We start from the raw sequence: 12,391 nt of genomic DNA on the forward strand, positions 1-12,391 counted from the left end.
GCAGTTTATCATTAAACTGATTTCTCTAATAATACTTGCAAGATGAAGACACATGTGACAGTGTTAATTTTGACAGCACATTTTGAGTTAGTTCTAGTCTGTCTTTTGACAGAGTTTAGTTTTAGTCATTTTATTCAGTGTGAAATATTTTAGTTTTAGATGACTAAATATCATAAGATTTTTGTCAACTAAATCTAGAGATTTAGCCGATGAAAATATTATGCAGTGTTTCCCTAGCATTTGCAAACACTGTGTGTACTTCATTTATACAAACATGCGTTCTTATACTTGAGGGCAAATTGCTAATATATGGTTATTTTTATCAGGTTAAATATAAATATATTATGCATCATAGAACTGCCCTGCACAGTGCCTATGTACTATTATATGATTATTCCCTGGTTTTATTAAATATTCGATTTTGATTGGTCAGTTACATCATTCTAAGGTCTATCCATACAATCATTTTGAAATTAATATTTTGTATCAAATTCTAGATTTTTTGGTAAGTACCCATATAATAAGAGGAATGATATACAATGAGCAGGTCATTATTGTAAAATAAACCCCTTCAGGATGATTCAATACCCTTCTGCCGGGCATCACCCTGTCAGGGTGTATTTGGCAATAATGACCTGTTCACTGTATGTTACTCCTTTGTTACACTAAAGCATTACTCCAACAACCCAGTCACTTCTTTTGTCTGAGGCATAAATTTAAAGTGTGCCTTTTTTACTGGCTGTTCTGTCCGACACTACAAAGCCACCATAGTTTCAAAGTGGCCTGAAGCTAGTGTTTGTAGCCTATATGCTGTTAAGCTATTAAAGGTTTTAAAAAGCATCAAAACGAGACCCCGGAATAACTGGAGCTTAATATAATGTTGCTGGTGACATTGTATTAAGTGCAAGTTGAAAATATTCAGCAAAAAAAGATGTGTGAGGACCGGGCAGAGTGGAGGGACAGGGATGATGCTAATAAACGGACAGCTGCTGAGCTCTGGGGAGCTTTGGAGGAGAGAGCCGGGGGCAGAGCCAAAGCTTCTCAGGAATAAACACCCTGAGACGTATCAGATTCTGTTTGTCCCTCCCTAACATTTCCATCTTGTTATTATTACAGTTTTTGTTATCATATATACTTTTTATTTAGTTGTCATCTTGATTCTTGCAGTGAAAAAATGTCACTGATAAAAACTATGAGGATAATTACTAGTCAATGAAATTAACACTGGTTTGTGAATACATTTAAAAATCCTGCTGGCACGTCAAATGTTTTCCATCCTTCTAGCAGAAATAACAAAACATTTTCATGATCATATCACTTGTCATGAAATCATAGCATGATTCATATCAGAATTTCTATGGCTTTGAGGTCCCTCAAATGTAACACTAATCATGACTCCATGCTGCCGGTAGAGGAAAGGTGTTGGACAGCTGCAGTGGAGGTGTTCAGCAGCGGGACAGCGAGGTGTTAGACCATATAATCATTTCAGGTGTTGACTTAATGCAGTGTTTAAAATAACATATCTGCTGCTTATTTGAAAGTCTATGAAAAAATACAGATGACAGGGCTCACAGGAACATGTCTGTGATGTCACCACAAAGTTAAGAGCCGTAAAACTACCTTTAACAAAGCTGAAGCTTCAAATAAAATAAGCAGCAGTGGCCGGATACTTTTACAGTGAGCCAAACCATATTTTATGATACGACCAGCTATGAGCCACTGGTGCTGTGCGATGAAGACGGGCTGATATGGATCGACTTTATGGTGCCTTCAAGTGTGTTTACCATGTTTATGAGATGAGTCCATTTGAAAGGCCCACTGATGTAATATTCATGGCTGATGTAAGTGGACTCACAAGTGAGTTCACAAGTGCTGTATGCTGATTTTTGAGTTCTGTTTGAAAGCGACACCAGTCAGTGTGGCCTCTTTTTATCCCTGCCAGGTGTAAGCAGGAAGGGGATCATGTAATTGCTTCCGTGTGTCACAGAGTGAGTGTGTGCGTGATTGGACCCACATTATGTCCACTGTTAATCTTGAATACCACTGGACCAACCTTAGCTTAATTTTTTGGTGCACATTCATGACTGTATCCTGAAACACCTGTGATTCAGAATTTTTGTATAACCTTGAAAAAAGCTTATTTATGATGTTTATGACTTCATTTCTTTATGGCTGGAGGAATTATGTTTTCAGGCCATCCCATTCTTGTGAATCTGACATCTCAAGAATGCCTTAATGTAATTTCCTCAAAAATTACCTCTGCAAGTGATTAAATTAGAACCTCTGAAAGCAGAAATCTAGTAAAATTATTGGCAAGCAGACAAGCCTACAATTTATTTCAGAAAATTACATATACAAAGTAGTAGTGAAAAACAAGTAATAAAATCAAAATAACAATAAAGCTCGACTTCATTTTTGTGGCCTACAAGAAAGGTTTCAAATCCAAAATATGTATTTGCTTATAAATGGAATAACTGCATTTTACTCAGCTGCTACTAACATTAGTACCTACAACCACCGCTGGACACGGCTATACGATACTGGGATGCTATCAAGCGTATATTGACATCTGGAAGCTAGGAGCCTTCAGTGCGTAAATAATGAAATCGGGATGCATTCTGGGAAAAGTAGTTTATGGACACCTTACTTTCAAAAAGCAGCCTGAAATTCTATTGCACAAAATTTATTCAGTGGAACATATGGTCAGATATGGCGCACAGGCCTTGAGTTTGACATGTGATGCATAACGAGACAGAACTGGTTGTATCTGGCAGTTGTGGTGGATTGCAGTAGGTGCTTCACCATCTGTTGCCTGGCAGGGATCTGCACTCTGCACACGTGAGCCAGTTTAGATGAGCGACTGAACACTGTAAAACATGGCATCTCCGGGCAATAAAAATGTTGTGCAGCAAACTGTAATCAAGCACTAGAAGTTTATTTTTTGAATATGACCTTATTTAAAAATGTAGCAGCACAACTTTCAAAGCAAGATATGATCATCATGTCCACAATACTTCAGGTCTTGAACCCTCACACGCTGGTGATCTGCAAGATTTTGGCCAGCATTAAAAAATATTAAGATTTAAAAAATCCTCCTCTCTCTGCAGTATGCTGGATTCCAGTCTAAACTGCCAGAGCTAATAGTGGATATGACTTGTTTTACTGACTTTGCAGTCGACCATTTCTCACTTATCACTTATAATTTGACGAATACCAATTTATTTTGGAAATGGTTGTGAGTAGTGCTGCACTGACATCTGCTAAACTGCATGATGAGCCTCAGCAGTCTAGATTGGAAGCTGACAGCAGCTAACTTCATGATTTCTCTAAGGTCTGCAGCAGGGCCACGTGTGGAGTGCTGGTTTTAACCCATCTCAAGCTTCTGTGGGTTCACAATGTCAAGTCATGTCAATTTTCTTCATGATACCTAAAAGCACAATTTTGCCTCAAAGGATTTTGACAATCTGTACTTCAGAGAACTCTCTATCCTTAGACATTCATCAACACTTCACAAGAGGCTACAATGTGAAGTTCACAATATAATTATGTAAGTTTAATTAAATTAGCTCAAAGCCCAACTGTTGCATGCCAACAAATATAATCATTTGTCTTTTTTGTGTACAAATCTCATTTTGTCTAAGTCTAAATCCATTCATTCAGTATATCTTGAAATCATGGTAATACATTACTCTTCTATGAATGTTGGCAAAGGGTAACTGGCAACCAATGCACAATATAATTGTGGCAAAAACAGCTGTGTAATGAATGTGTTATCAAGAAAAAAAAGAAAAAAGAAACATCTTGGCATTTCAAATTAGAAGATCATAAATCACATGGAGGGAGGGGGAGGCATGTTGAGCCTGTGGGAAGGTTGAGCCCCTCTCTGTGTTGTGGAAAGTGAAAAACAAAATTATTAATTTATTAACAAATATAGGTGTTGTTAATCAAATTAATGAGCCAGAATGAAAAGACCTGCTTGTGATTAACAGGTGAGAACCAGCTTACTGCTACTTACATGCTTGCCATTAAGGACATTATTTGCCAAGTGTGATTATCTTGGCAAGTGATGTAACAGGTGTGCATGTTTTTAATGCAAGCTCCTGTTTTTCATTCATGAAGCAACCGCTCTTATTTAAAAACACTGTGCTGGGCTGACTTTGAAAACATGAGTAATCTGCTCATGATGATGCTGTCACAAGTTCTATAAGTGATTAAACACTGAAATAAATTAACTGCAACCTCAGACAGGATTTAGCTGTATATGAGCCGCGGCTAAGTGCTTTTAGCTCAACCAACAAAACTATTTACAGTATCATTTAAATTCTTTCAATATCATATCGGTACCAATACCAAAACAATCTCTTTTTTCAATACTTTACTATGAGGAACATATTGAAATGTTTTTCTATGAAAATCCTCGGTGTCAGTTTATTTTACAGTTTCACAATGCAGTAATAAGACTTAACAAACTGCACTTGTATGAAATTAGACAAAATATGTTATTCATCAGTCATTAACACTAGACAACAAGATAACTGTAACTTTTATTTACTTTTATTAGTCCCCAGATGACTAAATTATGCTGTAATTATGTAGCTGTTGTTGCTAGAAACTATGAATGAGTGTATGTGTTGTAGTAATGTAATCTAACATAGTAATGCACTTTTTGCTGTGTAAAGACAGTGTAGCCATGCAGTAGGCTGATATCTGATTCTGTGATTACAAGGAAGAAAAGACAAGAAATAAAGTTATTTAAAACCACGCATGCCTGGAAAATTCTTTATACATCTGAGTGTGTAACATAAGCAAGTGAAATCGTATATTGGCTACTTTAGATGCACTTTCTTTGGCTGCTCCCATACAATTGGCAGAGTAGCCAAGGTCAATGCCGATTTTTCTGATAAAATAACAATATATAATATGCAATTACCCACTGAGAAAATACTCCTCTGCTCTATAATTTTGGTCTTTACTTGGCAGATCTGATTCACATATTGCTTTTAAATGGAGAAGTAGCAGATATGTGATTTCACTTTGTATCTGGATACTAATTTAGGACTCATTATAAGAGAACTGTACTGTAACCCAGACATCACCAAACACCTTTACTCAGTCATTAGTGATGATTGTAAGGGATCATTTATATAGATTATATATATAAGCACAAAACTCAGAGGTAAGTATAACCACTGTCTAATAAAGAACAGTAATTACAGAGTAGACTGATTTAGTTTTTGTCTAATTTGATACAAAGCACAAAGCTTGTTATGTCTTATCAGTGTACTGTAAAATAATGTCTCACTGTCTTTATCATCGAACAAAATTTCAAATGTTACCTAAACACAAGCGATCTAAAACATGCAATATTATGATTTCAATCAGAAACTTATCAAATCTTATCAACGTACTCACTGAAGTAAGTTTGCTAGATTTTAGATGCTGCTAAAATTTAAAGCATCATGATAACAGATAAAATGCTTGCAGTCTTGATAACTTTCCAGAGCAGTAAAATAGTCCTACGTAACATTATAAAGTGCCGTGCAGTGTTTTGGTACCTGATAAGCCTTCACGCTCACAGATCTGTTTCTGAAAATGGAAGTCCTGGATTATTTTCATGCTCTTATCATGTTTATTTCATGTCTCACAAACACTTGGAGCAACAAACCACCAACGCGGCCCCCTGCTTCTTCTTCTGCTTTTTTTTTTTTGTTGTTGTTGGTCTGAACGCCCACTTAATTGACACCAAAAAGAATAAAATTATATTGCATGAGGCAGATTAACTTCAAATTCACAGTTTCCAGAACAGTTAGATAATAATATAATTATGTTTAAAAAGCATTGCCATTCATAAACAGAGCTGTGTAAACTGGTTGTTATGGTTTTACTTATTTTGATTGTTTATTCATGCATGTTGAAGTCATGCATGAAAATGTGTATGAATTAACATTTTAATTTGTTTAAGAGAAGGAGATATAGAAGACATGATTATGGGTTAGAAATGCTCATTTAAGAGACTGCAGGCAGGTCAAGTTACCTCTGACATGGGGTGTGACACGTTCTCCTCGAGACGCTGAGCTGTGCCATTATCTGCTGCTATTTCAATCATACATGACCCTCCTTGTTTGCCAACAGGCAGATGGTATCTGTGGAGAGAGAAGAGAGAGAGTCCAGGGTCCATCAGAAAAGACTGCAATGTCTGATACTCACAATAAATCCAGCAAAGCATGAAAAACATTCTGATGGAGAGACAGACAGAGCAGTCACAGTGAGGCTGCTAATGTGACCACAGAGACTATAAACTGACAATGTAAGACTACGTATACATTATACTATATTTTCTGAGAGGCTTTATGTATTGGTAGATTGGACTGGAAGTAATGGTGCGTTTGTATCCTACGATAATGCCAAAACCCAGGAGAGAACAGCTTCTACAGCTGGATTTAAATAAAATAAAGTCCAGAGACAGGTTTCTGTTCAGCGCAGAGTTGTTGTGTTCCTTAGCAGATATGAAATTGACACAATAATGCCTGTAAACACAATACGGATAAACAAATAGATTGAGAAAATAAGAATGAGTACACTTTACATGATCATGCACAGTACATGATATGCATTACTATTTCAAATAAATAGTCGCAGGGGGCTGGAGCCTATCCCAGCTGACACTGGGAGAGAGTCGGGGTTCACCCTGGACAAGTCGCCAGTTCATCGCAGGTGGTGCAGAGTCATTTTTTATTTTTTTTAATTTGCTAAGAGTTCTCTTAATGCTAATCAAACTCAAATTTTTAAACTTAATTTTTAAAATTTACTTTTACTGTGGTCCTTACAGTATATCTAACCATTTTAATGCCTCATAAATCAAGTTTCCATATAAATTTGACAGAAATCTGGGACAAAACTTTTTTTTTTTTAATTATTATTATTATTATATTTATTTATCAGGGTATATACTGTATTTTAGATTTTGAAAGCTTTTATCAAATTTGTAAATTGTTTGAAGTTGTTTATTCATATAGAGCAAGTTTAAAATAAAAAAATACATATATTTCATGTAAATACTAAGAATAAAATTTCACAGAGTGGAAAACTGCAAAAAGCAAACATCTTTTAAGGTTATTTTTGGTAAGACATGATTTGTCCCAATTCTCAAGAATGGGTGCTATATAAAAAGAACAACAACAATTATATTTATTTTAGAAATAAATCTCATTTTGCTTTCAGTGCTAAGAAAAAACTTGACACGTTGTATATGCATGCAGCCTCCTCCATTTTACTTCGCCTTGATTTAGTGCACCATACAGCGACGTTTCATTACAAATGCAAAGTCCCCTCCTCACCACTGCATTCTTTATGATTTGGTGGGTTGGACGTCATTGACCACTGGCAGACAACAGGACTTGTATATTTTTATCAATAAAGCGATAAACTTCCAGCCTTCCTCTGTGCACTTCTCTGTGTCAGCTTGGGTAGTTACATGCTACCCTCCCCCATGTGGTTGCTTTTTAATGTGCCCCGTGTTTTGACAGATCTGGGGAAAACTGTATTTTCCTGCTATGCACCATGGGCATGGAACAATTTACAAAAAGATCTAAAATTAGACACACTTGTATCCACTGATGAATTTACAGGCATAATAAAAAATGTGGTGATGAAGACGTGCTTGTTTTTTTCTTGAGAGGCCACTGTGTTTGAATCACTGTTGTTGAGTGTATAAACATATTTTTGCTGCATTTTAATATGTTGTGATGTTTGTATGGTTGCTACCTTGGCCAGGTCTAAAAGAGATTTTCAATCTCAATAGGACTTCTTGGATAAATAAACGGAAATAAAAGGATAACAACAACAACCTTAATAATAATAATCATAATAATGATAACAAAAGTAAGAATAGGAATAAGCAAACAAATCCACCTACACAAACATTATCATGAATTTAAGTGCTAATTATGTCATTCAGGATTAATTAATGATAAAAATGAGGGCACAAACTAGATATATATTATAAACCTAATGAGCAGGAAGACAATTTTATCATTTGACCCCGTGTGTCTCTCTGGGGAAATACACAATTGTACTAGTCATTAATGTTGCAGCCATAATGTTAAGTAGCTGGTCTACTTGTGTCATATTCCAGCTTTGGCAAAGTCAAGTGATTCCCTCTCTCCAATTCATCACTGGCTTTACACTGGTAATATACAATCGCAGCCTCCTTACAGGGCTGCACATTATGCAAGGGGTCTGTGCTGTGCACATAAACACGTTTCTGCTGGGGAGTAACCCACACAAAGCATGGTTTATTCTTTGTTTGTCAGTGAACATGTAATGCATCTGCAAAATCTGATTCTGCAAAACTCATTCATCCATTCTTTGCTGTCGCACCACTGCTGATGAGAAAAACCCTCCAACGTCTGCTTTAATGGCCAGATGGAAACAATCAGGGCAATCGCCCTCCTGCTAATTTGAAACAGCCTTCCAGGACGCCTCCCTGAGGCAATCACACCCATACAACTTCAGGTAGGACTAATTACAGGTATGTAAATCATGGGAGCTGTTTTGAACACACACACTGATAAATTAAGGGACATTTAACACTGCAAACGTGAAATGCAAACCAATGTCCTAATAAGACATCCATCACCATCTTCAGGCTGCCCAGTGTGTTTCTGAGGTCATTCTTTCATTCTCAGTGCATTTTCTCCCCACTGTTTATTTTCAAGTCACACAAAAATAAAAAGGCCCTGATGGTTTGTTCTTTATATTAGAAAATCAAAAGGCATTTGAAAAACAATTTATTGAAGGTTTTTATCAGTGCATGTAGGATAGACTCTGGTCTTAAAGCAATTTCCAGATTATATACGGGACTTCAGGAGGTTAAATTAGTAAGTATCACCTATATAAAGCAATAATGGGAAAAGGAAACAACTGCTTGGCTGGAAGAGTCTCAGTCTAAATGTTGAACACTACTGCTTGTTTGGCCTTGCTCAAAAATGTGAACTTTTTGGCACAAGATTCACAGTGATTATATTACTTTTTTTTACTTTTAATTGGTGTGAACTGCTTTTTCAACTCTTGCGTTCAACAACCACACATTTTAAAACATAATCCTTGCCTGGAATTTTGAGTGTAGCTGCTGGAAAAGAAATTACAAGGAAATGGCTCAAGCCAAATCTTTACAATGTGAAGAATCACCTTCTCCATGAGGCTTCAGGAAAATCTGGGAGAATTGGAATTGGGCTAACATTGTGATTTAAAAGCCACGCAGGGTCAGGGTCTGAAATTGACAAAAACCAAGACCTGACAAAAACCAAATGTGAGAAATTTTTCCATTTGCCAAGTAAAATCTTGTAACTGAAAATGCAATAAAAGCTTCATGAGTAAAAAGCTAATGAAAGAAAATTATCAAGACATTTTGTACCTTAAAACTAATGAATGAGGAATGCAAAAATAAGCGCAGAGTGCATAAATGAGGGATGAGTTTGTTATTCTAATCGTCATTAGGCTATAGCTCCTTGCACCTGATTTATTAAAGGAAAAACAGCTTATAAAATCACACCAATTACAGCCTAGTGAAAGCATGTTTTAATTTAGGCACAAAATAAAATTTATATCTATCTATCTTTTTGGGTTTTACTTACTACTACTATTTACTTTAAATTGAATGTTTTTTTTTTTTTTTGCATTATCTCAAATGGAAAAACACCCTACATTCTTTGTTTGTGTTCTATAGTTATCCTGTATGCACATGTAACAGAGAAGCTTCAGACTTGAGTCTTGATTTTACATATTTCTTATTAAATTCATCAGAGGGCTCTACACAGTCAAAATGTGCTAGAGCGTACAGAGTGCAAAAGAGCAAATGTTTCCATCTATGTTAAACTTTCCTCAGGGCTCTACAGGTGCGGCTAGTCAGTGATGTAGGGCTTTATTAAACACGAATGAAGACAGTTGCCAGGAGGCCAAGTCACCACAGAACAGTAGAATTACACAGCGTTGACAACATCTTGTCAGTGGATGCCAAATCTGAAACAGAATGGTTGCCATATGAAAAGTATCTTGCAGCAGCTCATTTTGGATCAGCACAGTGAACGGCACTCTTATGTTCTTTCTTGCTTCTTTGTTCTGTCTGCGAGTCCTCCTTCACTGCATATGTGACTTTTTTCCTGACTACTGCACCAGAGAAAAGACCAACAAAGGCAGTTTTTTAAGGTGCAGCTCAGTCCTTGTGAAGCACTACAGTTGTAATGTAATCACTCTGTAAAGGTATTTAATCAAAAATGACTGCGTTAACGGCTGTGATTATGGGATTCCAAATAAAGGTTAAAAATAAAAGACTGAAATGTTTCAATATTGCTGTTGGTGAGGTATCAAACATCACAATATTATTATTGTACAATATATTGCAGAGGGTATATGAAACATATTTTGGTGCTTACTACAGTAGCTTTTTATTTGGCCTGCAAATGCTGCAAGGACTGTCCCTATGAGACACGCAGAGCATGCTCACTAAGCAAACAGGATGATGTTACTTGATGAGCTCTCGTGAGCACACTGAATGCTCCACCGGGCTAATTTTCATTGGTCTTGCTCAAAGGCAAAAATGACTATTTATAAAGATGACTATGACTACTTTACTTGGTCTAGTAGCTAGATAGCTCAGAATATGCCCCACAGCCCCACATCATCATCACCGCCACACACAAAGATATACAAAATATAAAACCACAATGGATTACATTACACAAACAAACATATGAGTGAATCAGAAGAAAAAGAGGCCGGTGTTTGTCTAACGCAGAGATGAAGCAGCTATGTAATTTCTTATTGGGCTCCCCGTGCACCATTCAGCGCTGGGTCTCACAGGACCAACAGCAGCAAATTCCCAACTTGAGGTAAACAAACAAAAACGCATGAATATTTCATTTTCTCCAAACACACAAAACCACAATATAGCTGTGATCATTCCTACTTACTCCATCATCATTTATGCATTTCTTCATCTGGCTAATGCGCTAATCATAAGTGATTTGTCATCTCTAACATCCTCATTTAGATCGTGTCTTGTGTGTGACTAATTCAGTGCAACTGCATCACTGCAACTTTCCTGAGGATCACTACTGAAATATTACCTGCAATGTTGAGGGACCTTGCAAATATTTTTGGCACAGCACTTTTACACAAAGGCATTTTTTAAACCTGATGGTGTTTGTCTTTACAATCCTGTTTCAAAGTGCCTCCTTCACAGTCCCCTGCAGAAAATTAATAATGAGGGAGGATCATCATTAAAATATTACTATTGCATAAAACATCTGAAAGTATTGGCAACAGATGGCAGTAAAACATCATGCACTGCACTGGTGCCCTTGCAACAGTTTCCACTGGCTGATAAGAAGTATTTTTAATGGCTTATTATTCTAATCATATTTCAGATTCTTACAAAAAGCAAATGATAATGTGGAACATGTTAGTGGTGAATTTATAATTTGCAGGTCATTTAGTGATTTAGAGTCAAGAGTGTATTAGTTCTGCCACTAGAGATGATGCTCAGCAGTGTTACATACCTGCGAGCAGACAGAATGTAAATGGGTCACACATATTACATATACAGTATGAGGAAGATGAGCACCACCTGTTACTTTGATATTCTTTTTAGCACAGCAGGCGGCAGAGTTATACATCAGATATGACTGAATAGAGAGAAAATAAACGCCTAATGATCATGTATCATTGTGCAATGTCATATTACACCACAGCACCGACTGCACCAGATGTCAGGAGGGATGTGTTTGTTGGTTTTTCCTTAAGTGCTACAAGCCCTGTATCAGACCATAATCTACACCTACATTGACGGTAATGCCTGCTCTGGCTCTGGTGCAGTGACTTTCTCACACGCAGCACTGCAGCATTTGCTGCATAATTTGTGCTGTGACTGGCAAGCCTCAATTAATTTGGGTAGCCTGTGTTCTATCATTATATCTCCAGCAATACAATTAGACAGCACACAGCAAGCCTCTTGGCATTGTGGGGCTTCACAAAGGAAATTCCCAGTGAGCAGGCATGGCTGCTGGTTGCTTCTTCAATGAATCTTTTATGCGGCTGCTTGTCAATACAAGGCTGAGTACTGTGTGATTGATAAACATACACTACCGCAGATTTGGCAGTGCGTCAAAAGGATGTGGATTAAAAACAAAATTCTTCATATTAAGACTTCACTTTTCACCCAGTTGCACATATGGCATGGCACATCCCCAAAATAAATGTTTCCCCATTTCTCTTCCAGCAATTAAAACCCGGGGGGGGGGGCGGGGGGGGGGGGGGGCTGCTAAAGATGGGTTCTGTCCACTGTTGAAAAAAGTAATCAATGCCTGTTTACTAATTACTTTTCCAAATTGCA

The 12,391-nt window shown here is 37.0% G+C and overlaps 1 protein-coding gene across 1 annotated transcript in view; it reads right to left on the bottom strand.

The window, feature by feature from the left end:
- The window catches only part of eys (EGF-like photoreceptor maintenance factor), a 266,834-nt gene that overhangs the window by 35,153 nt on the left and 219,290 nt on the right, over positions 1-12,391 (bottom strand). Inside the window, exon 43 of the mRNA XM_084736538.1 lies at positions 6,035-6,143. Within this exon, the coding sequence (XP_084592664.1) occupies positions 6,035-6,143 (109 nt within the window). The remainder of the gene's footprint in view (positions 1-6,034; positions 6,144-12,391) is intronic.

Source organism: Lutjanus erythropterus, chromosome 14 (assembly GCF_056507025.1).
Source record: "Lutjanus erythropterus isolate fLutEry1 chromosome 14, fLutEry1.hap2, whole genome shotgun sequence".
Taxonomy (NCBI): Eukaryota; Metazoa; Chordata; class Actinopteri; order Lutjaniformes; family Lutjanidae; genus Lutjanus; species Lutjanus erythropterus.